At 39.4% G+C, this 24150-nt stretch overlaps 4 protein-coding genes across 5 annotated transcripts in view; 1 reads left to right on the top strand and 3 right to left on the bottom strand.

Moving 5' to 3' along the window:
* The first annotated feature begins 25 nt into the window (after positions 1–25).
* Positions 26–1673, top strand: iscua (iron-sulfur cluster assembly enzyme a). The gene is made up of 5 exons (XM_004072380.5): positions 26–258; positions 426–539; positions 616–726; positions 807–885; positions 1302–1673. The coding sequence occupies exons 1-5, from the start codon at positions 46–48 to the stop codon at positions 1388–1390; spliced, it is 606 nt and encodes a 201-aa protein (XP_004072428.4). The 5' UTR covers positions 26–45; the 3' UTR covers positions 1391–1673.
* A 23-nt stretch (positions 1674–1696) lies between these two features.
* Positions 1697–4300, bottom strand: LOC144994582 (uncharacterized). The gene is made up of 2 exons (XM_078952948.1): positions 4166–4300; positions 1697–3082 (listed from the first exon to the last, which is right to left on the bottom strand). The coding sequence occupies exon 2, from the start codon at positions 3074–3076 to the stop codon at positions 1697–1699; it is 1380 nt and encodes a 459-aa protein (XP_078809074.1). The 5' UTR covers positions 3077–3082; positions 4166–4300.
* A 1062-nt stretch (positions 4301–5362) lies between these two features.
* Positions 5363–9835, bottom strand: tmem119a (transmembrane protein 119a). The gene is made up of 2 exons (XM_023958468.2): positions 9713–9835; positions 5363–7938 (listed from the first exon to the last, which is right to left on the bottom strand). Exon 2 carries the CDS (start codon positions 7921–7923, stop codon positions 7174–7176), a length of 750 nt encoding a protein of 249 aa, XP_023814236.1. The 5' UTR covers positions 7924–7938; positions 9713–9835; the 3' UTR covers positions 5363–7173.
* A 777-nt stretch (positions 9836–10612) lies between these two features.
* Positions 10613–24150, bottom strand: part of coro1ca (coronin, actin binding protein, 1Ca) — a 31021-nt gene continuing 17483 nt past the window's right edge. For both annotated transcript variants that reach the window (XM_004072381.5, XM_078952947.1), the window contains 9 exons: positions 20046–20168; positions 18023–18152; positions 17676–17857; positions 15676–15795; positions 15251–15355; positions 15008–15153; positions 14828–14885; positions 14469–14711; positions 10613–12883 (listed from right to left, as the gene is read on the bottom strand). In XM_004072381.5, coding sequence (XP_004072429.1) covers positions 12764–12883; positions 14469–14711; positions 14828–14885; positions 15008–15153; positions 15251–15355; positions 15676–15795; positions 17676–17857; positions 18023–18152; positions 20046–20168 — 1227 coding nt within the window. In that variant the 3' untranslated portion in view covers positions 10613–12763. The remainder of the gene's footprint in view (positions 12884–14468; positions 14712–14827; positions 14886–15007; positions 15154–15250; positions 15356–15675; positions 15796–17675; positions 17858–18022; positions 18153–20045; positions 20169–24150) is intronic.

Genomic DNA, 24150 nt, shown 5'->3' with positions numbered 1-24150 from the left:
CATAAAAAAAGAAGCAAGTTTGGCAATTACCACTTCAACCGCTAGATGGAGCTTTTTCGACATGTTAACACGAAGTCCACCATGTTTATCAGCAAACAGCGTTCGGCACCTCTCGTGTTCACTCGGCATTCATCGTTCACAATCGGCAATGTGAACATGGCGATGATCAGTGTACGAAACTGTGCGTCCTTGCCTTCCTTGTTTTGCAGCAGGCTATTTAGACCGGAGTTAAAGTCACTTTGCTCATACCACAAAAAGGTAAAACATTGAATGCACAAATACACGGCTTTTATTTTAAACAAAGTTGCCAGTTTTGCGAAAACGGTAGTTGGTGTGGCTGAACTGAACAAGCTAATGCATGCGACATGCTATTTGTGTCTCTGTAACCTACCCCGTATTATATATATTTTTAATTTTTTTCGAAGGTGGTTGACCATTATGAAAACCCGAGAAACGTGGGATCTTTGGACAAAAACTCCAAAAGTGTGGGGACAGGTTTGGTAGGTGCACCAGCCTGTGGTGACGTAATGAAACTCCAGGTAAGCTTGAATTTGGCCAAACACGTTATATTTCAGATTTTTATACATTATTAATTTACTTTAATATTGATCCTAGATTCAAGTTGATGAAAATGGAAAAATAGTGGATGCAAAGTTTAAAACATTCGGCTGTGGGTCGGCTATAGCCTCCAGCTCCCTAGCAACAGAGTGGGTGAAGGGGAAGTCGGTGAGTTACGAAAAAAGGCTCCGAAAAGTTTGTTTGTTTTATCTAAGGATCATAATAACATACTTTTTAAAATCCTGTAGCTGGATGAAGCTATGAAGATTAAAAATTCAGACATTGCCAAAGAACTGTGCCTCCCTCCAGTCAAGCTTCATTGTTCCAGTAAGTTTGATTTTCCTATTCGAGCTGCCTGCCTTGTAGATGATACATTTAATGGTAGAATACACACAATTGCTGCATTGAAATCACATTACACAAAGTGTGACACAACTGATTGCCTGTTTTAGGATTTATTTGTATTAAAATTATTTTTTTGTGTGGACACTTGTTTTTGGACAACACAAAGGAGGAGAAAAAAGTACAACTTCCTGAGTTCTCCAAATCCACTAAATTAATTTCATATTTAACCCCATTTCAGCAAAACTGCATGTTACATTGTAAATAGATCTTTTATATGAGTGTTATTCGTTATTTACTCTTAGTGTTACAAAATAAATAGAGAAACAATCATCAAAATCGGAATTCCTGCTGTTATTGCATTAAATTTGTGCCGTGTCCTTTCACTTTTTCCTTTTCAGTGCTTGCAGAAGATGCCATAAAAGCAGCGCTCTCAGACTACAAAATCAAACAGGACAAGAAAGAGGAACACGCCAAAGCCAGCAGTTAATTCTTTTCCACGTTCATCCTGGTGAAAGAGATATCCTTGATCTGAAGAAAAAAATCCTTCACAGAAATATCGAGAGCATCACACCCTTTTTGGAGGACTCATGCGCCACATGATGCTATTTTGCAGCTGTGATTTTTGTTTTATGACCTGGACAATTACACTTTGGCCTCTATTTTTGGTCGGATTGTATCAAATGTGGGAAGGTCATTTTAAAAGAACTATGAAGAAATTATCTAATTTCTTTATTCAAGCATTTTAAAGCTAATAAATTATTTCCAAATTGTTCCGTGTGTGTGTGTGTTGCTGTTATCCACCAGATCCTAGATCAGCTGGAGCGACTCTCTGTTGGCGCACTAACAACTTTTTTAACACTATGAGCACTGTCAGCATAATGAGAGTTAAAAGCACAAACATTAGAGCGAGCAGGGAGACGATCACACCAGAGTCTTGCTGGTTTAAAGCCATTGGGTGTAGAGTTAGGAAGAATTCCTCTCTGTTTGAGGATGGCCATGGCTGTGTCCTATCAGCAGACGTGTTACTTTGGGGATACGGAGTTGTGGTGTTGCACGTCTCCTCTTCCTCAGGGGAAGAAGCAGTAGTTTTTAAGTGGGATAGTCCATCAGTGTGGGTTTTATTTAGGGATAAGCACTCCTCGTAAGTGAGAGTCTCCAAATAGTAGGGTAAAACATGGATTTTGGGCAGATCTTGAATGTTACGGGCTTCGGAAACGGTGGTGTCTTTGGATATTTTCCACCACTTCTTTCCAAAATGATCTTTGTTGTTACAAAAGCTGTAATTTGTCGGCTTTATTGTCCTTGAAGAATTGGAATCCAGTTGGTGTTTCCTGTTTGGCTGCAGGACACATGGACAGATTGACATGACTGACAGGTTCAGGAGGAGGCGGTGAGCGAGGTGGACCGGCTCTTTGCACACCAGATCTGTAGTCATCTTCAGTCTGCCGCTCAGCAGCCAGCGGTAGAGGTAGAGGATGTTGCATTCACACACCCACAGGTTGTTGTTGAGATCCACAGATCTGAGACGCGGCATGCTGTCAAAGGTGTTTTCTGGGACCGAGCGCAGACAGTTGCTGTTGATCTTCAGGACCTGCAGGTTGACCAGGGCAGCTAGTGAGGGCAGATGCAGGGAAGAAATGCAGTTTTCTGAGACATCCAGATGCATCAGGGATGAAGGGAGATTCAACGGGAGGCTTCTGAGTTTGTTCCCCTTCAGTGTTAAAACCTGCAGCCTCTTAAGACCCAGTAGTGCCCCAGACTGGATGGCGCTGATCCGGTTGTCTTCCAGATCTAGACGAGTCAGGTTTCTCAGCTGCCTCAAAGCACCAGAGGTGATATATGTGATGCGGTTTTCTTGCAACAGCAGGGACTCCAGGCTGGGAGGAAGTCCGCGAGGGAAGCGTGCCAGTAGATTCTGACTGAGGCTAAGCTCCTGCAGGCCCCGCAGAGGCCAGAGCGCGTTGTCCACATCGCACAGCTGGTTTTTGGCCACCGATAAGACAGCGGTGCTGAGGGGGACAGAACGAGGAAGTGACCTCAGACCCAGTGACTCGCACAGAACCAAGAATCCTGCATGAGGGCAGCAGCAGCCAGGAGGGCAGTCAGACATCGCCAGACAGGCTAGAGGGCAGATGCAGAGCACAAGGAGGGCATCGCATCTGCAGCGAAACATGACTTACTGCAACAAACAACACACAACCGATGAGCACAGCAGACAAGAACTTGTATTTTTACCTAATTAATGCAAGATTTATGGATCTTTTCCATTTTCAAATAAAAGTTTAGCTATTGGTTGTTAATTTTTTTATTTCTCATTGAAGAATATTTTAATGCAATGTTCTGCACAAAACACTTCCTACTCTGACTCTTGATTGTGTGAAGAATAGTTAGAAACTGCCTTTAACTCTTATTACACTAATGGTTTAAACTTAATTCACTGAGCATGTATTGTCATCTCAAAATTATATTACATTTAAAGAAAGCACAGCCAAGCTATTGTTCTCAGAGTTTATTCTCATCCTCCCTTTTTTCTGTGCATGTGTGATCTGCCGAGCAGGCCTCAGAGTTATCTTCACTTTAGCCTTGGAGCTTCTCTCCAGCAGTAACCTGTGGGCGTGATTTTCACACGAGGTCCATTGGACGATCTTCTGAATATGCAAATGCAGGGTTTTTATACCAAGCCCATCCCTGAGCTCGTTGGTTCGGACTTTGAATGCACCATGTTCATCTGTCTGTCCCCTTCGTGTTTATGCGAAGTAAAACCTCCACAAAAGATAAGTTTTGTCTCTGAGTCTTATTCATTATTTCTGTGTGCAAGAAACTGACGGGGTTACGAACTAATATAATACAGTCCTTTCTAGAGAATCCAGTTTCTTCACAGATTGTCAATTTTAAAGGTGAATAATGAAGTCGACATCTTTTCACTACTTTAGGCGTGCTTCTGCTTTAGGATTCAAAGGGTAAATTTTGTTGTTAGAAACAGTTTGAAAAAATCAAACGTTTCTGCAACATACCTTCTGTGATGCAGAAGGAAGCATGGTGTGAAAATGTACTGTAAATTATGCCCCCTAAGGTTAGAGCTGTTTGAGTTGGCAGAAAAATGTTCCTTTGGTGGTCTGCAGAGGAACTTTTCCACCCTCATTCTTTAACACATATGTTAGGCTCCAAGTGAGACACCAACTAGATATGTTCTTTGACTTCACACATGCTCACTTATGAAAAAGGAAACCAAAAAGAAATCTCTAGATCTGGCTAGACTTACCATTCTTCTGCTCCTGTGGCACCTGCTCCTGTGAAGAAACAGGCGGGTCTGTGTTTCTGTTTCTTTCTCTGAAGATAACCACTGCTGATTGGAATTCTTGGCTGATGTTCATCAAAGTTTGATGCCCGCCTTAAGGTGCTGTGTTACCTTTTTGTAGATCCTCCTCGCCATTCACTTTCACCAAGACGTCCTATTCTGTGTCATTTGTGGAGTAAAGGAGGGAAAATATGAAAAAATAAACAAGTGTAATTTTCCTTTGCATGCTTTGTTTTCTTTTAAGAAAAGAAAAATAACACTATCACAAAGTAAATGCAGCTCCCTGTTGGAAGCCCCTAAAGGTTAAGATTCTTAAATATCTGAACAGGAGGTTCAGTGTCTGCACGCCTCTCTGCTGGAAGGGAGTGAAAGTGAAGCGGCTGTGTTTTCTCGAATTATTCAGCGCCTCACTGACAAAAGAGCAGGGAATGTGAGCCGAACTTCAGGCTCTGTCAGGGCTCACATTACAGCACCGTGTCTGCATTTGGGTTGGTAAGGAGTCATGTTTGATCTTTGACTGTGTGAATTAAAAAAGGGTTCAGTTCAAATGTTTAGGTCAAAACTTTTTATTTAAATGTAATTTACTGGAAATGTTGCAGCCAACCAGTTACAGGAAAAAAACTACAATGCACTTTTGAGCCATGAAAAATATAATAAAAAAACTAAATATGAAGAACAGATATATAAATAACTCTCAGAGAGGGCACCATATTAATTCCTTTTTCTACTTTTGCATCTTTAAAGTAATTTTAGTTTTTTAGAACCAGTCTGGTGCAAATCTGTGCAAAGATTTGTGCAGACAATGCATCAGCTCTTATTCAAAGTAAAGGGCTCTGTATGTATCTCGTTTACAGATCTTAAAATATTTAAACAGCCATGTTGTGCTGACAGTAAGGACAACCCCCCATCATTTCTACCACTGCTTTTAGGAGTAGAGCTCACAGCGGCCTCTTCTTAGGCACAACAATTCTCAACTTTTAATTAAAGCACTGTGTTGTAGTTTAAGAGCTGGCTTGTACATTTGCACAATCTGAATTACAGATTTACAGTTGAAGATTTGGAGAGAAGATATTAAATATTTAATCTTCCTAATCCATGATGCATTGCAATATTTTTTTCTCTTCTTTTACCGTTCCTTTTTCTTCAATAATGACAGAAACGTCACCACCAATACTTTTATTAAATACAGAAAAACAACACTTTTAACTTAGCGATCAATTAAACTTGCAAGTAGGAAGCAAAAGAAGAAATTTAACATAACAAACCAAGTGATCAGTCAAAAAACAAATTTAATAAACTTTTAATTTATTTTAACGTAAACGGCCAAAACCAGACAACCGGCTGCCCCTTTACCTACATTTTGATTGATTTTACCGGATCGGATAAAAATAAATATATTTAAACTTGTGCTGCTTAACTAAAACCAAAACATGTTTACATATATATCAGATTTTGGGTCATTTAAAAAGGTGAAAGAAAGAACAAAGTGTTCTTTGAAATGTCCTATTTTACAAAAAAAAAAGTTTTGTGTTTTTTTTTTTTTTTATTTGTAAGTTCGGTCTGAAAACATTTTCATGTTAAAGTAAAGTACATGCTTGTGGATAACTTTGAGGTTTTAGATAAAATGGCTATAATATAACATGTCAATCCTCTCAGGCTTTGCAATTAGATAAACATTTTACAAAAATCAACACATAACAACACAGTCATAATACTGACATGTGTGAAATACTAAATACACCCCTTGACCTACAAGCTCTGTTGGCATGGTAACCCATCATAACTGCAATTTTAAACATATTTAAGAAGCATTGCTTGTTTAAAAGACTTCTGTGTGACCACACAAAATATGATGAGGCGTTGTTTTTGGCAACATCTTAATATACACCACCAAACTCTAAAGCACAGAGGTGGAGGTGTGATTAGAAGGTTTTTTTTATTCAGCATCTAAGTTCCACGCTGCTTCATCTTATGCAGGACCATAGAACCAGTTTACAACCAAATGAATATTTCAGGTGCAGCAGCAAATCTGTGGTTGTAAATAACGTGTTGCAGCGTTCAAGTCAAAGCACAGTGATGCAAGAAGACGTCATTACACTAAAAAGCAAATGTTACTGCTGCTGCAGACCAATGCATCACAGTTACACTAGTCCTAAATCTTTAGGTTTCCCACTTTTTCCAATAAAAACAAAGGAGAGTTCAATAACATGATGCTGCATTATTCTCAAGATCTGGTAAGGGTTAAACCTTTTTTTTTTTTTTTAACAAACCTGCATTGAGTCACTAACGGGCAAACAAGACAGAAAATCAAAAAAAATAAGAAAAGTAATTATGAAAGATAAGATGAAAATAGAGTTTTCTAATTATCAAGTCAAGTTCACCAAAGCCGTTTCTCTGAACGGCCGTTTCAACAAAAAGGCTCTGAGCGACAAACATACAGCAGGAGACACTGAGGAGATCATGGTCGACTTTATAGAACAAAACACTTCTGTGTAACTCAATTTGTGTTGGTGACTCACCTTAAAAACTAAGCAATAAGACCCTTTACATAGAGGTGTAAACACAAACCACTGTAAAGGGTCTGATTGCTTCGTTTTTCATGGGGATGTCTGTCATCGTGGTGGCACAGCGGTGTTGTGTTTGGTGGTGAAGAACAGGGGTAGCTGGAAACACTGACAAACTGTGTGGGAGATTACAGGAACTCTGTGTGCCTTTGAGCACGCTTCACTTGTGCATGGTTGTTACTGAAATAATGTTAGTTGTAAGAACCTTTTATCTTTATTGTAAACCTGCAAACTAACATATGCTGTATTCACACGCTGCACGCAATCATCCCCTCCGTGTTTAATCTCTTTATACCATTTCCATCATTTGTTACTTTTTTTTCTTACTTTTGTCGTAGAATTGTCTAAAATCAGTAAAGACATTTGGCATGTAAAGCAGAAAAAAACCCTTTTCATGATGTTCCTCCACTAGTGGTGGGCTTTTCTCAGATGGCAGGTGCAGACCGGCTGGCTGGAGCCAGAAGAGGGACTGACGCTCTTCGGCGCCTCCTCCCTGATCTTCACCACTTCTTTTTGCTTGGGTTCCTCTCGCCGCTTTTCTACCTCATCTGCATCTCGGACCTTCCGGACCTCCTGCCGGGGAGATGACTTCACGTCTCTCCCTTTTTCTCCCACCAGGGCTTTAGAGGGCGTCCGCAGATGCTTTGGGGAGGCCATGCACTGAGTCTGGACCCTCTTGACATGGTCCACACCATATGGCCTCTCCTGGAGGTCGCTGGAACACTTGCTCTTTCCAGTTTTGTCAGCGGCGTACTTCATGGGTGGGTTGGGGAGAGGTTTGTAAGCTTCCAGTTTACGCTTGTGACTCATAGCGGACGCACAGCAGATGATGAACACCATAACTATCAGGAGAGAGGTCACAACAATGATGATGAGAAGATTCTCCTGCAGGAAGTCCACAACTCTGCTGAGGACGTAGTCTTTGAGGCGGATAATGGTGGTGGTGATGGTGTTGGTGAGGCTGGGAGGTTCAGTGACAACTGTTACATCAACAGGCTCTCGGGTGGAGAAAGACGTCGGGAAAAGGAGCCCCAGCTCGGGTTCATCGCCGCTGCCGTCCATGGAGATGTTGTAGAAAAGAGGGCTGGAGTGGCAAACGCGGCAGCACAAACACAGCAGGGCCACACAGGCCATGTGAGACAGCAAGTGGGAGCTCATCTTTACCACCAAGTCCTGCAACAACAAAAGTAAAGAGGTCATAAAAGACGGTTTCTTATTCACTAAAGTTGCTCAGAGGGACACAAATAATGTATTAGTTGTAAAAGTTTTCATTCAGGAGAAAGAACAAATATCATTTAAAAAAAGCTCTCTTTCTTTTCACTCAGTTTTTCTGTGTTTTCCCATACTGCAACAAATCTATTTTAGCAGGCACAAAGGTAGCCATTACTTATGGGGTGGAGACAGCAAGTTTGGGGCTGAAGGCCTTATAATTTGTAAAAGTAGAGGAGGCCACCCATCCACCACACCAAAGCCAACCAGGAAGCTATATTCCAAAGAGGGCACAGAGGCGTGGGAGACCTGCGGCTTTGGCCTCTATATTTACACAGGACAGCAGCTGCTGCGCACCCGCCCAGAACTGCACAGGCCTGATCAAGATATTCCTGCTTCCAGGAACGTTCTCAGCACAACTGACTGAAAAAAAGAAAGAAAAAACCTTTCCAAAACAAATGTATGCAATTATTGTCCAAAATTCTTTTCCCATCTTAACGAGAAAAGCATCTCCCTTTAAGTGTCGTGCCATTTCAGGCTTAACCTTTTATAACAGTGTGTAATTACACAGGGTCAAGCTGTAAAGACTGGCTTCTAATCAGCAGTAGTGAAGACGCTGGGTCCTCTGCTCAGTGTGAGCCCTCCATTGCTGGTGCAGACAGCTCTGTAGCTTTGAATCTGCTGGACCACATGGTGGGTTGGGTCTCCATCCTTGGATGCACAGCCACGGTACAGCTCCCCTAATTACAGCTAAAATTACATTCTACCATAGAGCTGGCATTAACTCTCACAACCTTCTAGGTGAATGATGTCCATACATCGCACATGGTATGATCCATTCAACAAAACTTAAGTCTTTTTTTTTTTAAGTTTAGGAAAACTGAAAAAAAAAATTCCACAACTTGTACGGACTTAAAAAAAAAAAGATTTAGATGTTAATTTGAAAATAATTTTATTTTCATTACATTAGTCATATCTTGAAAAGTATTAAAATTGTGGTTATTTTTAAAGGAGGACATGAGGGTGGTTGATGTGATGCAGGTCACAGGAGAGGGTTAGATGGAGGCAGATGATTGGCTGTGGTGACCCATGATGGGCGAAAAAGATGCAGGTCAACAAACCGCTTCTTTTTTTTTTAAACATATGTATTGCTCATCATAATTAATAGTTTCGTTTTTAAAACAGTAACTCACACAATCTGTTGTCACATCACAACAGATGTTTTTAAAGAAATTCATAAGAAACTAGATTTTTTCCTCCCTAAATTAATCTCAAATTCTTAAAAAGAGAAATTTTCAAAAATAATATAAACCAAATTTTTAAAGAGCCCCCCCCCCCACTACATTTCCAGTATTAGGATCATACATGAGCTCTATTTAATGAGAAAAATGTATTGATTAAACAGTATAAAGTACTTGCAAATCTATTTTTAAAATAGTCTTATATTTCATTTCATTTACAATGAGAACCGACAACCTAGAAGGAAAAAAAATCCCTTTCATTGATAAGAAAATGTTCAAAAACCAAATAAATAGCTACTCATTTTGAATGTCTAAGGGAACTGAAGATTTTTTTCCCCCTGCAACACAGTTTTGCCTCAGTTTATGAAACTACATTCATGTGCAGCTCTATTTTGGAAAAAAAAAAAAAAAGCTAACGTACTAAATTACATAAAAACTTTTAACCTTCATTCTTTTCTGGAATCAGTAAGAATCCCCAAATTTGAAGAAGTACTTACAGAATGTGTTGTCCCACTTCTTCGTTTCAGGGAGCCAGATGATGTGCAGAAGACTGCTGGATGAATAATGAGGAGGCAGTGCAAGAGGAAAGGGAGAGGACTAAACTGGGAGGCAGCCCCCCCCCAAACTTCCTTCTTTTCAAAGGATTCCTCACAGCAAACTGATGCTCAGCCCTTTATCCTCAGCTTCCAGTCCCATTAGTCCCCCCTTATTTATCCTTCACACAACTAAGTAACTTTTTCTTGAAAATCCAAGGGATTTTGTCGTGCAGCAGTGACCACCAATCTCTTGTTTTACTGTTGATCAGATAAGATGCCTCTTCAGAATCCCCCCCCCCCCATTTCAATCATGGAATATTAGATCAAAATCATGGTTGCGTGCGTCTATTCCTGGTTTTTCCTTAAACAGCATTAGTCTCATGTTTTAGGAGTAAAAGGTTATTTCTGGTTTTGGTGGGGCAAGTCTCACCAAACTCAGTCTCTGCCTCCCACTGAGCCCTCTCTAATTAAGCACATGTTGATTACAGCCTAACTTTAAAACCAGCACTGGGAGAGAGCACCCATTTCACCCCAAACACACAAAAATCCTGACTGAACATAGAAACTTAAAGAGGTATTTTTAGGGTGCTTATCTGTCCGTCGTATGCGAGACTTCACCGACGTAGCTGCTTTTTGGAAACTGTTACTCTGACAGTGCAATGAGCAGAACAGACTCAGAAATGTAGGGTTTTTCCTTCACTTAAACATTTGTTACTGATAGTTTATTACACATCAAGTGACCCCTTTATATATGATTTTAGGTTTATAAGTAAACTGTCTTTAGTAAAAACTCCAAAATCTTTGACTGAATCCCAGAAATGAAAACAGAAATAAGAAAAAAGGAATCACATGTTCAAGGTGTCAACTTTAAAAAGTCTTTATTAATTTTCTTATAATCAATGATTGATACATGAAGCAAGAGTACTGAACAAAAATGTTGAGCAGACCTCCACATGTGCCGTTCATGGGGGCTGGTTTTCCACATGATTTTAGTTTGCAGGTTCTCCACATGTACCGGAGGACTTCTGCTTTTGTTTACGCCGCGCTCTGGAAAGGTGCAAGGAACATGAACAGTGGAAATATTTAAAACCCAGCACCCATACAAACAACCCCCCCACCCCTTCAGCGCAACCACAAAAAGAAAAGAAAACAAAACATGGACATGTTATTTACACATTTCTCACCCACGTTTTCTCTTATCTGCACATTCCGACTTACACTGTCCCTTTGGATTGCTATTAACTATCACCCCTCGACTCTTGTGCCAATAGTACTGTTGAAAACAGACAAAAAGAACACCGGAAATGACATTTTTGACAAAGCATGGTAGAATATTGTTTGCAAAACAGAGATCCTGTCACATCAGTTTGTGTTTGTGTCACAAACTAAATGCTTCCAAATTCATTTCAAAAAGGTTTCTGTACCGGTTTCCTGACAGAGAGGGTCAAAAAGTCCTAGTGGCAGTGCAGCAATGCAGCCAAGTGTACGACTTCCTGTCATTTAGCTTTGCAAAACACGCACACACACAAAAATAGAACAGTACTTTAGGAGCAGAGTGTTAGTACAACATATAGCACCTCAAAGTGGTTTTAAATCCAGTTAGCCTTCTACGTCTCTACTTACTACACAAACTACTCACATCACAGCTCCCATTCCACACTTCCAGTCACCTCCATGGCACTTTCTGATCTGTACAAGCGGCAACAAATGATGAAGGCAAACAAACTGAATCATTACCCGTCTCAGCTTCCCACTGGGAAACAAATCCAAAGACAACCTGGATAGCTTTATTCCTTTTTTTTTTAGCTACTTTTTTCAGAAATAAGAGAAAAATAATTGGGAGTGCTAAGAGGGACACAAGCAGAAAGAGAAATGAACAGATTAGGATGTCAGCTTTTAAATTCTTTCCAAAAAAAAAAAACGATAAAAAAAAATTAAAAAAGGCAGGTCTCGGACCTTCTGAGTCCTTTGGAGCATCCCAACCATTAGATGTCAACAAACCAAAGACGCAAGGCACATATCCACAATCTTAGGCCTGTGGCCCCGTCAGACATTGTCTCTAGCTTCATCCCCAGATGACTTGAATTCTCAGATGATATGTTGGTGTGTGTGACTTGGTAGAATTAGGATTTCTTTTCTGTTTGAACATTAAACGTATTTGTGGGACACTGTTGAATGGAAAGCACTTCTGTTCTGGTTTAGAAAGGAAGGGCGTCCATGTTTGTCTCTGCACATCCACAGGACAGAGGAGCACAGAGTTACAACAGTAGCACACTTCATGGAGAAGTGTGCAAATATGGAGCAAATCAGAAGGATATGCATCCGTTACATGAACAAATGTGTTCTCAGTTGCAGTGATATGAAGCGACTTAGGACTGAAAGATGGTCTGAACATTGAAAGTGTTTGTAGATGTTTGGTGTTTCCGGTGCCAAACTGGAATGTATTTTCTTTGAACCAATGATCCGATCTCTGTATCCTAGTGATGTAAAAGTGCACAAGTGAGGAAGCATCAAAAGTACACTGCACTGAAGTTTTAGTTTGCAACTTATCAGAAAGAACAAGAGAACAACAATACTGTGATAAAGAGTAAACAAAAATGTCCACATTTGGCTATTTGGAATTGTAGGGCACGTTAACAGGAAACAATAATCACTAATTTTCTAAAAACGGGGCAGATGTTTGACACTGAAAAGTTGTTTTGGTCACTTTAAAAAGAGAAGATATTTTTTATTGAAACAGCTATGAAGAAAAAAAAAGAAAAAGAAACCACCCACGCACAACAGACTGCCACAGAATAAAAGTAAATTTACCACATGTCCTTCTTATTCCACCTGGGTTAAGATGAGGGTTTGGGGGGGTTGGCTAAGAAAAAAAAAAAAAAAAAGTTAATCTGGAATGTTGCTAGGGATCAATGTTTGGCAGGACTCAGACCCAACACTGTCATTAAGACTGTCCTTGCACTCCCCAGCCTACAGAAGATCCTGAATGTTGTGTGTTGGGTCAAAGGTTCCTTAAATGGCCATTTGAGACATTTGCTCCTCAAGTTTGATGATTCGCTTCTCCTGACTGCTGATGAGGTCTTTGAGGGACTTCATTTCTTTTAATATCTCATCCATTTTTGCTTCAGATTTCTGTGAAAGAGATGGATAACACTTTTAATAAACACATCAACTGTAAAAGATAAAAAAAATACAATAAGACATGATTTACAGTCGTATTTAGGTCATAAGTGCACAATTACAAAAAGCAAAAAAGGACAACCAGTAAGTTTTACTATAAAAGAACCAGGTTTTCTGAAGGCTAACAATTTCACTAGCAGCAGTACTCAAATGAGTTGTTATTACAGAGCTAAATTGCAGAGAATCATGCGAGTCGGGTTCTAGGCAGGAGGCAGAGTTAAGGGCGAGGTCCAGCAGCCGCCAAGGACAGCAGTAGATCTTGGTTTCTAGGTCCCAGAGTAAGATGAAAGACCTCCACAAACCACCTTATGTTTACAGCCATTTATCCATCATTTGTAAACACATTTTTCTGATAAGATTGGAAGAAAGACATCTTTTATCCAGCCGCTACTGCATGCTTTATATAGTTCTTTGTGACATGAAGACTCTCGAATCTCTGTAGTTTGTGCAGAGTGTAAAGGTACATAGTCTCTACCCCCTAGTGGCAGGCAGTGGAAGCATTAGCTTGCTGTATTGATGGCACATAGTATAGTGTGGGGGATTTTTTTTTTCTATCAAGGAAACAGGTCAAAGATGTAAATGTCAAAAACAATTTCAGAATAATTTTAAGAATAAATTCTATTCAGTTGAACATTTAGAGTCCACTCAGACGTTGTGGAGTTGTGAAGCAACTCCAACAGCAGGTTCTTAAAAACTAAACGTTTAATTTATTTGTGATCTGAGCGGGTGGAACCACACTCATTTCTCTGTGGCTTCACCACTTGGGGGCAGAATTGAACAGCTTCTTCTGTGTCTTTTGCTGCTTCTACAAGCTGCATGAAAGGAAGTGAGAGCCTGAAGTGATGCAATAACATTTCAATTTTCTATTTGTATCAGTATTTGTATAAACGGTTAAATGTGGATTTTCTTTTTATGTTTAACTTTTGGCCCAGATGTTTTTATAATATTTGTAATTTCTTAAATCAAATGACTTTGTTGAATAATTATCACAATATGAAGATAATTTCATTGTGGGTTACTTCACTTTTTTAGCATTAGTTTTCCATAAATTTACCAAAATGTTTCCATAACCTTTTACAGAATTTGCAAAACTAAAACACATTTCAGTCAGACTTTTGTAATCGGTGCCGCTAAATCAAACCAAGACACATTTATGTGTATCTGCCTCGCCGTTAAAATAGCAGCCGCCATTTCAACAGCTGTTTGGGTTGGTGTGGAGGAAACTGCAGTAACGTATGGAAATGTACTGTATTAAAAAATAAATAATAATAAAAACAAAAAAACAGACTATAATGCTGTTGTATACAATTCTATATCTACCAAGTCTGGCACAGGAAGTCATGCTGCAGGAGACGTTTGCTTTTCAGTAATTTAAATGAATGTAGTGAAGTTGAAGGGTCAAAATCTGTTAATTGTTTAAAAATGTTTCCAAAGATTATTTGTTTACTGCAGAATGTTTTCATTGACTTGATATTTCATTGTGAAATAAAAGGACATATTCAATATCCCAGTGGCTGACAGAGAAATCAATACTTACAATTGATGGAGTTGAGGAGGCAGACTTGTTGGCATGACTCGAGTGTTCTGACTTCTTAGGAACCTTGGAGTCCAAAATGTTCTTTTTGACCACCTTGAATTCCCGGTTCTTGACTGGAACATAGCCGTTCTTGAGGGAGATGAGGATGGGGTCTCCATTCTTCCCCTCAAACCAATCCTCAGCCTCCAGTGCGGGGTCTGGCCCGGCTGTGTCAGGGTACAGGTCGTCCTGAAACATTTCCGACTGGCAGGAGTGTCGGAGGAAAGAGTAAAGATATAAGTTCTTTCATCTCAGAGCCACAAGACAAGGTTTAGATAAAACAGCAATGATCCAAGGGGATCAAACTGACAGAAACTCACCTTACGAGGCACAGTCATCACTATAGGCTCACACTTCCTTTCATGCAGCTTGTAGAACCTGATAACACAAGGATAAGAAACAGCTCAAATCTGCCCCCAAGTGGTGAAGCCGCAGAAAAAAAATCCAGAAAATTAAACCCAAATAGGACACATTGAAATGTACGATCTGTTTTAATATACCTTGCAATTTCGCATTTATTGACATCAAGGCCTCTCTTGCTCATGAAACCCATGCCCCTCTGGGGCTCCTTTGATGCAAAGGTGTTCAGGAAGTGAACATAGGGTGCCTCATCTGTGATTTCAAAGTAGCGAATGCTGCTGTCACCCTGCAAAATAATAGTCATCCATTATGTAAAAAAGTAAATATATGTAAGACTGAGAGCTCACTTGATTTGACTTTTAGGTAGCTAAAACCAAACACACCTTTCCGCACAGGTAAACAACACTTGTGTCGGGGTCATAGAAGGGCAGGAGGACTCCATTACTAGTGTCCATCTCAGTAACACTCATGGGCTCCTCCATATTTTTCTAAAAAAGAACAAAAAAAAAGGACAAATTAGATCAGTGAGAGCAAGATCCTTCCAGACCGGAGGCGTAGAATTCTTATGTTTCTCATGTTTTTCTGTGCCATAATAATTTAATAAATTGTAATATATTTTAGCCATTTTTTAGGTTGCAATCTAGATTTTAAACGATTGTTTTGTCAAGTAAACTGCAACTTGTTCCTGCACAAACAGGCACAGACATATGCAACATAGTAAACTACCTGGTCTATATTAAAAACAACACAAATACGAGATCAGTGTTTTAGGTTGTAACAAGTCATCAGCACTTTTGTCATCACTTACCATGTTCCAGAGGGCCACCTGTCTCTCACTCATACGACTGAAACCAGTGGTGAGGATGTTACCGTCAGCGAGGAATATGGCTCTCATGGGCCGAGCGCCCTCATGTGCCTTTTCCTTCTCCTGTGAATCAGGTTTCAGAAGTCAAATAAGCATGTATCGACATAACTTACAGTACAATTTACATGCAGCACAGGAACATTAGTGTTTTTGCAAAAATGCAGTGCATTAAATGTTTAAGATAATCTGTCGGAATTTTTAAATAACTACTGTTCACATCAAAAGTTAAAGTATCACAGTGTTTTTGCTTTGGTATACAGTTCAAACCAGAAGTTTACATGCAACCACATAAAAACACACTTTTTTTTCTCTCACTGACAGACATGAAATAAAAGTAAACTTTTCCAGTTCTAGGTCAATTACAATTAAAAAAAATATATTTCTATTTGCTAAATGTCAGAATAATAAGGCTTTTTTTTAGACAAGTTTTTATTACTTTATCAAATCAAAAGTTTACATACTCTAAGATTACTATGCCTTTAAACAATTTTAGAAATCCCAGATGATGATGTCATCTCTTAGGAAGCATCTGATACGTTTACTGACAGCATTTAAGTTTATTAGATATATATTAGGGCCCATTTGAAACACACATGCTTGTTTGTAAAACATCATGGGAAAGTTAAAAGAAAACAGTCAAGATATGAGGAAGACAGGTTCATTATTTGGTGCAATCACCGGGACATTCATACACATTCACACACCAGTGGAGCCACACTGGAGGCAGAGAGGATGAAGTGTCTTGCCCAAAGACACAACGACAGTTGACAGTTGGGGGGAGCGGGGAGGGGGTTAAGCTGCCATCCCTTGGATCATTGGCCGGCCAGACAATTGTACGCAAGTATAGACATGATGGAAATGTCCAGCCATCGTATGGCTCAGGAGGGAAATGGGTTCTGTGTCCCAGAGACATTGCTCCGATATGTCTAGTCCAAGGACAAAGGCAAAAGATTTTGTGAACATTGCTGGACAAAGATGCTAAGAATGTGTCATTATCAACAGTGAAACAAGTACTGTACAGACATGGGCTGAAAGGCTGCTCTGCCAGGAAGAAGCAATTTCTCCAAAAGAAACATAGTTGCACATGCAAACAAGGATAGAGACTTTAATTTGTGGAGACATTTTCTGTAGTTTGGCGAAACTAAAATGGAACTGTTTGGCCACCATCGTTGTGTTTGAAGGAAATAAGGGGAAGCCTGCAGGCCTTGGAACACCATCCCGACTGTGAAACATGGGAGTGGTAGCATCATGTTGTGGGGTTGTTTTGCTGCTGGAGGGACTGGTGCACTTTACAAAATAGATGGCATACTGAAGAAAGGACGGTATGTGGAAATATTGAAGCCACATCTGAAGACATCTGCCAGTAAGGGAAAGCTTGGGCACGAATGGATCTTCCAAATGGACAATGACCCGAAGCATGCTGCCAAACTGGTTACAAAGTGGCTTAAGGATAACAAAGTCAATGTTTTGGCTTGGCCATCACAGAGCCTGGATCTAAATCCTATTGAACATTTATGGTCAGAGCTGAAAAGGGGGGTATATGCAAGGCGACCTACAAACGTGGCTCAGTTACACCAGTTCTGTAAGGAGGAATGTGATCTTGTGAGAAGTGTGTGGAAGAATATCAAAGAGGTTTGACCAAGTACTGCAGTATAAAGGCAATCGTACCAAATACCAATGAAATGTATGTAAACCTTTGACTTTAATAAAATTAAAACTAGTCTCATTAGGAAAGTCTCATAGGAAAAATTTTCTTAATTGTAACTGACCTAAAACAGGAAAAGTTTACTTTTATTTCATGTTTGGCAGTGAGGTAAAAAAAGCACAAGTGCATTTTTATGTGGTGTAAATATTGTAAATACTAAATATTCCACATTTGTAAAAGTAAAGCATTATTAACAGCTTTTCAATGCTTTATCTAATAGAAGTTTCTTTTTGCTCACAGCAATAATTGTCTCCTTGCGGGGGTCGATGACACGAATGCCCTTATCTTTGCAGGAAGTGCAGATTAGGCTGCCGCTGCGGTTCCAGCAAACGTTGTAAATAACATCAGGATGCATGTCATCCAGGGTGATCATGGCTTCACCCGTGCCCACGTTCCAGATGATTATTACATTGTCACAACCTGAAAGGAGACGGAAGAACAAGTGAGCCTACTAGTCTGAGACTGCACCCAAAATTATGATTCAACAGAGATACGTGTCATTTTAAACTTCAGGTTTAGGAGACAAAAGCAGATATGGAGTTTGGCTGCATTTTGCAAATTTCATGACAGAGACAGGGTTTGTACCTGCACTAAGCAAGACGTTGCGTGCTGTCGGATGCCATGTGATGACGCCAACACGCTTCGAGTGTCCTTCCAGAACAACCACCGGCTCAGACAAAGGAGTGACGAGGCCATTCTCAGGAATCTGCCAGACCTTTGGAGAACAAAAACATTGTGTTCATCAAAGAATTAAAGAGAAAAATAAAGATACAAAAAAATTAAACAAGTACATTATGTTGCGAGAGAAAAAAACCCATAAACCTATGCAAAAGGCAGTTACCAAAAAAGACCGCAAGGGGGCAGCAGTGACTTGTTCAAGTTTAACTTTGCAACAAGGCTATTAAACTAACATTGTAGAACACATTTTAATGTAATTTGAATTAATAGATTAATAATTTTTATGCTGATGATAGGTGACATCTATGATGATTCTCAGTCATCTGGGTCGTGTTCTGGCTGGGTTCTGTGCTTCAAGGATTTTAAAAGCCTGATTTAGAAACGAACTTCTCCTAACACCTGAGCAGCTTCTTTACTAACTGCTGTTGGGAAATTCAGGCAATTTATCAACAGAATGTTTCGTCAAATAAATAAATAAATAATTATAGGCAGAGCCAAATGTCAACAATTCTGTTATTAGAATGGTCAGCTAATTTCCTCTTACTTGATGGAGGTCTTGGTGTGACTCAGAGGTGGGGGCACTCATTAGTGTTTTAATGTGTGACCGGTGTGAATGGAACCCCAGTACCCTTGGGCAAAGATGTCACAACAGGATTGTACATGTGAGACGGAAAATGTCTCATGTCCCACCACTGTTGAGGGAGGTTTACTCAATTTTGACATAGATTACCGATAAGAAGCCCATCGAGACGACTATTGTAGTGAATTTGGGCTATACAAATAAAATTGAATTGAATTGCTTCATCAACCCCCCTTTTCCATCTATTTTTTTTTTCTGTCTAGACTGTGCACTTCATTGTCTTTAAAGTAGAATCCACTGCCCTTCAGATACAGTTGAACAGTCCTTGCTTGATTTTGGGTCTCTTCTATGCTGTGTGTGGTTTGGTTTCTCCAAAAGTACAGATCAGAGCACTTCTGCAGATCTTTCTGAGAGGATAGATATTTTAACTAAAGCTTGTCTGTTGGACTGATGCCCAAGCATACCTACTAAACTCCATTCATGCCCAATGGTGGTTATTCTACCATATTCACTTTCCAGATATGGTAGAAAGATTAGAACTACAAACATTAGAACTAGGCCTGCACAACAGAACACAAATTTGTTGTTATCCTGATATCAAGCTGTGCAATACGCAGATTGCAAAAGTAGGCGAACATTGCAATAAATGGCAACCTTAAATGTGCTAAAACAATCTTATGGCAGCTTGAAGAATTTTACGAATAAAATAAATCCCTTTAAGCATTTGAGCAGTTTAGGGCTTTTTACATCTTTGACCAATTGAATGGACCATTTTATGTTAGATGCTCGTTTTTTAAGTAGACTAGGGTCATTTGGAGCGTAATTTAAGTTATGTTGACTCTTATTTAAATTAAACTGTTGCAGCGAAATTGAAATTATGTATTTGGTTGTTTTACCATTTTTACATGTATTGATCCCTAATATCACAAATTGCAAATTTTCCTCCTATCGTGCAGCCCTATTTAGAACTAATATTACTTTTCTTCTCTTCATGAAACATGATTGTGCAGAGATTTAAAATAAGTGTTTAAACTGGAGACAGGAAGATAATGCAGTGGTGCAAAGCAAAAGAAGACTTTTTTGACCCAAATAAGGTCATTTGAATGAGAGTACAGAAACATTCTTAAAAAAAAAAAAATCAGTGACCTCAGCTCAAACAGCAAAACCATTCCCAGGTCCTGACATCTAAACATTTTTTAGCCTTATCTAATCCAGAACGTTAGACTTGCAACAGCTTGGCGTCTGACAGCATGCGGTCTCTGGTCACTTATTAGCCCAAGAATGTGTACAGCCAATTTCCTTCTTTGAATAGGCAAGAGATCAAGTGTAACAAGTATAAGAAAACCTTACCATCACAGTGCAGTCCTCGGAGCCGCTGGCAATCACCTGGTCATTATGAGGGCACCAGTCAATGTCCAACACTGGGCCTGTGTGCCCACATACTGTTGGGTAGGATTTGTCAATGCGTCCTGTCTGTAGAGACAAAGACCAACAGCAAAACAAGATCAGTCTCAATTTAATTCTGGTTTTGCAACAGGACAATTGTAACATAATCCTAAACCTCATTGAAAGAGAAGCTCACGTGATAAACTTAAACTGATCCTTTCCCACATATAAACATGAAACTAGACAAGTGACTGAGGCAACAAGAAGGAAATTGCAACATTTTAAATACCAGATAATTTTCTAACTTAAGGTTTGGAAGGGAGCTGGGTTGGCTCCAGCAGCCCAGTTACCAGAAAGAGATTCAACAGGTTCTGAAGATGGATGGGTGGAAGATGGCTGGAAACAGCCAGTTTTATGACTTCTATTATTAACCATTCAGAAAAAGTTTTTTTAAGCATTCACTGTACTACAATGCAAAACAAGCGTGCAGTCCAATTAAAAATACAAACGTCCAGTTAACATTTTAAAAACATGGGTAAAAAAGATTTCAACACTGAAAAAAAGGTTATATATTATGGTTCAGAAATATCATGAACCTTCCCTCAGGTTGAGTCACTTTACAAGCTTTTCCCTTTAACTTACTAGAACCAAAGTCCATTACAGATTTTTACCAAGTTAATCGACTCAATTTTCTAATCACAAAAGGAGATGCTATAAGGTGGATAACTCTCCATGGCTCAAATGAAAAAAGACCAAAATAATCCATTTTTCCTCATCTCAGTAGTTCAGTAGCACTCATTCTCTAAACTTCATAGCCTTTAAAATCAGGACAGTGTAAGTCAAGTGACGGTTACAAAGTTCACACTTGTTTTAAAAGGTCAAAGGGTGAAAATCAAAGTATTCAAGAGCATAATTCACTGCTCCACATCAACTGTTTTATCAGTGTTTGTACTTTGAGCGTGTTGAGTCATGTAGTCATGCCAGGTAGTCTACATTTTACTTTATTGCTTTGGAACGTATGACGCTTAGAAAATATAGCACAAAATGAAAACACAGACAAGTACAAATATTGTGTAAAAGCTGCACCCTCATTACAGTACTTTGTAAATATTAATGGTAATGTTAAAAAGAATAAAATCTATTCTCCATATATTCTACCAGTAAGTACCAATCACTCAGAAATGCACAAACCGCTGAAGCATTCCCAATCTAAAATGCAGAAATGTAACTTTAAGCTGTCCATCTACTGGAATATACTGCAGAAGCCATTATTCTATTATTATTATTTTTTATCACATTAAAAAAAAAAGAGAATAAATTTAGAATTACATTGCTGAAATGTAATTTGTATTAATTTTATCTTTCGAAAATTCATTTCCCTGTTGAAATAAAAGCATTCCTGTACTTGTGTTCTTGCAGGCAGAGTGAACAGGATGAAAAAGCAGGAAGGAAACGGGGCTGATGACCATGTGTAGCTACAGAAACTGTGCAAACAATCTGGTATAAAAGAAAAAAACTCACAACATTTGTAGTGATGCTACACAAAAACATTGTTGTGGATCATAGCCCTTTTAATTGGACACGTTGCACATCGTCAAAGTAAGCAAATAAATATCAGGGGAAAAAACCTTCTCATTAAAGTTTCAAAGTTCCTGCTAACAGCTTGACTTAAGGAGGTAAACATTGGGCAGAACAATTTGGTGTGGAGAAATAAGGGGTTACTAATAAGCCTGTTTTGTACATTTATTTTGATGCCATATAACTTGAACTCCTATGTACCAACATTTTCCATGTAGATAATATGCATTCTTGACACTGTAACAGATTTACTGTCAATTATTTAGAATCTCAGATGCAATAAAAATTCTTAACATGCAATTTGCACATTAACTCTGATTCATCTGAGGGCCCCAAATTATTGAATAATTAAGTTATTACTAAACTCATCTGATCCTCTTTTACAGCATTTTATTGTCACCGACATAACAAGCAGGTCTGCTTAGCGCTCTACCTAAACAGGGCAGCTGGCTTAGTCATGGAGCAACTGTTCTAACAGAAAAGCAGCAATGACAAAAATACCAGTAGAATGACTCAACTAAACCGGTTAAAAAAAAAAAAAAAAACATTCCCTCATGTTAAATTTATTTTCCAGTTTTAAACAAGACAGTGGAAAAAGTGTCACCAGAAAGCCAAGTTTTAGCTATGCTTAGCAGAGGCATTTAAAACCCCTTTTAGGTCAGCATAAAAGGTCAAGTTATACAAAGCAAGTTCACACAACAAATGGCATCACGTCATTGTGCATTTGCAAAACCTAAACATTTATAACTCAATAATATTGTTTGTCGTCCTTGATTTGTGTTAACAAGTTGGGGTAAGTTTTAATTAGGGGTGTGACGATGACCGCATCAACGCACTTTTGTTTTTTTGAAAGTTTTTTTTTTTTGGAAAGTTCTGCATGTGGTGCGTGATTGGAACTATAATAAACACATTAAGCACATTCATCTTTGCTGATAATTTACCTTTTCTGCTAGTCCTGTGTTCAGACTTCAAGGGTTTCTGGGGGAAACCTTTTTTAATGTTCTCCTTCACTCCCTGCGCCACGCCTCACCTCTTGCACTGCGCAGGGCTCTCACTCCCTCTTAGAGCCGCACAGCACGGGGCTCGCTCTACTTACACACACACACACACACACACACACAACGTGGTTTCAGAAGTGCATACACATCGTCATTCTACAACAGAAGTTTCTGTCTTGGGAGGGAATACGACAAATTTAATGCGTCCTTATTCATTTCCATTGTATTCATTTCCATTACAAGCTGCGTGCGTTAAGTGCGTGACACGGCCGCCTGCCGGAGGATTTTGTGTTGGGGGGCTGGGGGTTATCACTGTTCTCCTTCACTCTGTAACACCAAACATGAACGCACACCATTAGATTTCGATGAATATCACTACATGTTTTGTTTGGGAACTATTTTGTACAGCGCAACGTTGTGTGTCTGTATAAACAAAGACGGAGCCTCCTGCCCAGAGTTCTTCATGGGCGTCAGGCTGATGGCTACGGGAAAGGTGACAAAATGTCTGCAGTCTCGTTTATTACTGGGCAATATATAATTTTCTGAAAAGATGTCTGTACCAGAGAGCACAGGTGAAGCTCGCGTGGAGCTCCAGAGCGGTCCGCTGCAGAAGAATCAACACGCACCCCCAACACACTTGTGCGCGCTCCTTCCTCCTACACACGCAGCGCGCTGACACACCTATATAGTCATTCTACAACACCTATATAGTTAGTTCAGTAGTAGGTAGTTGTTACTGTTATTTGTTAATAAAGAATACTGTGTTGTAATTGTATTCATTTGTGACACCGCGCCCCCTGCTGGTTCAACGCGGTGATCAAAAATCCCACACCGTCACAGCTCTAGTTTTAATGACCTTTTCTAAACAAACCAAATGCAGCTTCTAATGCCAGGTGATCTCTAATAAAAAGAAAAATGTGTAAAAATAGGTTAGTAAAGGTTCCAAAATTACTTCTCTCTGTAACCGTAAAAATAATTTTAAAAAAACTTACTTGATAAATAATTTTTTCAAGATAGTGATTATGTCTTCTTATATTGAGTTGATCAATTTGGTTTCCTGTTTAAAAAGGTTAAAAATAAGTAAACTTGAAAATTACAAAGGCTGCTCCACTGTTACAAGTCACCTAAAACCAGTCATCCATCTAATTTTTTTTCTACATCCACTTAATCTAGCCCAGGGTCCCAGGGTTGCTGGAGCCAGTCCAGCTACTCATGGACAAAGGTGGTGTGGACAGTTCGCCAAACCAGAGGAAGGCCATACAGAGAGACAACCACACACTCACATTCACACCTTAGGGACAATATGGAGTCACCAATTTTCCTCTGAAGAATGTTTTTGGACTGTGGGAGGAAGCTGGAAAGCTCGGAAAAAACCCATGTATCCACAAAGAAAAATGAAAACTCCACATAGACAGGACCAGCTGAAATTCAAACTAAGGCCTTCTCACTGTGAGGCAAGAGTGCTGACAGATACACCACCAAACCTGACTCAA

The sequence above is a fragment of the Oryzias latipes genome, chromosome 9 (assembly GCF_053564925.1).
Source record: "Oryzias latipes strain Hd-rR chromosome 9, Olatipes_Hd-rR_3.1".
In the NCBI taxonomy this organism is placed as follows: Eukaryota; Metazoa; Chordata; class Actinopteri; order Beloniformes; family Adrianichthyidae; genus Oryzias; species Oryzias latipes.
Note: the sequence above shows the minus strand (reverse complement) of the source record. Positions and strands in the feature narration are given on the sequence as shown.

Coding starts and splice junctions, on each gene's coding strand:
- iscua (XM_004072380.5), top strand. CDS start 46: ATGGAGCTTTTTCGACATGTTAACACGAAGTCCACCATGTTTATCAGC. Junction 540..615: donor GTGACGTAATGAAACTCCAG/GTAAGCTTGAAT, acceptor TATTGATCCTAG/ATTCAAGTTGATGAAAATGG. Junction 727..806: donor AGTGGGTGAAGGGGAAGTCG/GTGAGTTACGAA, acceptor AAAATCCTGTAG/CTGGATGAAGCTATGAAGAT.
- LOC144994582 (XM_078952948.1), bottom strand. CDS start 3,076: ATGTTTCGCTGCAGATGCGATGCCCTCCTTGTGCTCTGCATCTGCCCT.
- tmem119a (XM_023958468.2), bottom strand. CDS start 7,923: ATGAGCTCCCACTTGCTGTCTCACATGGCCTGTGTGGCCCTGCTGTGT.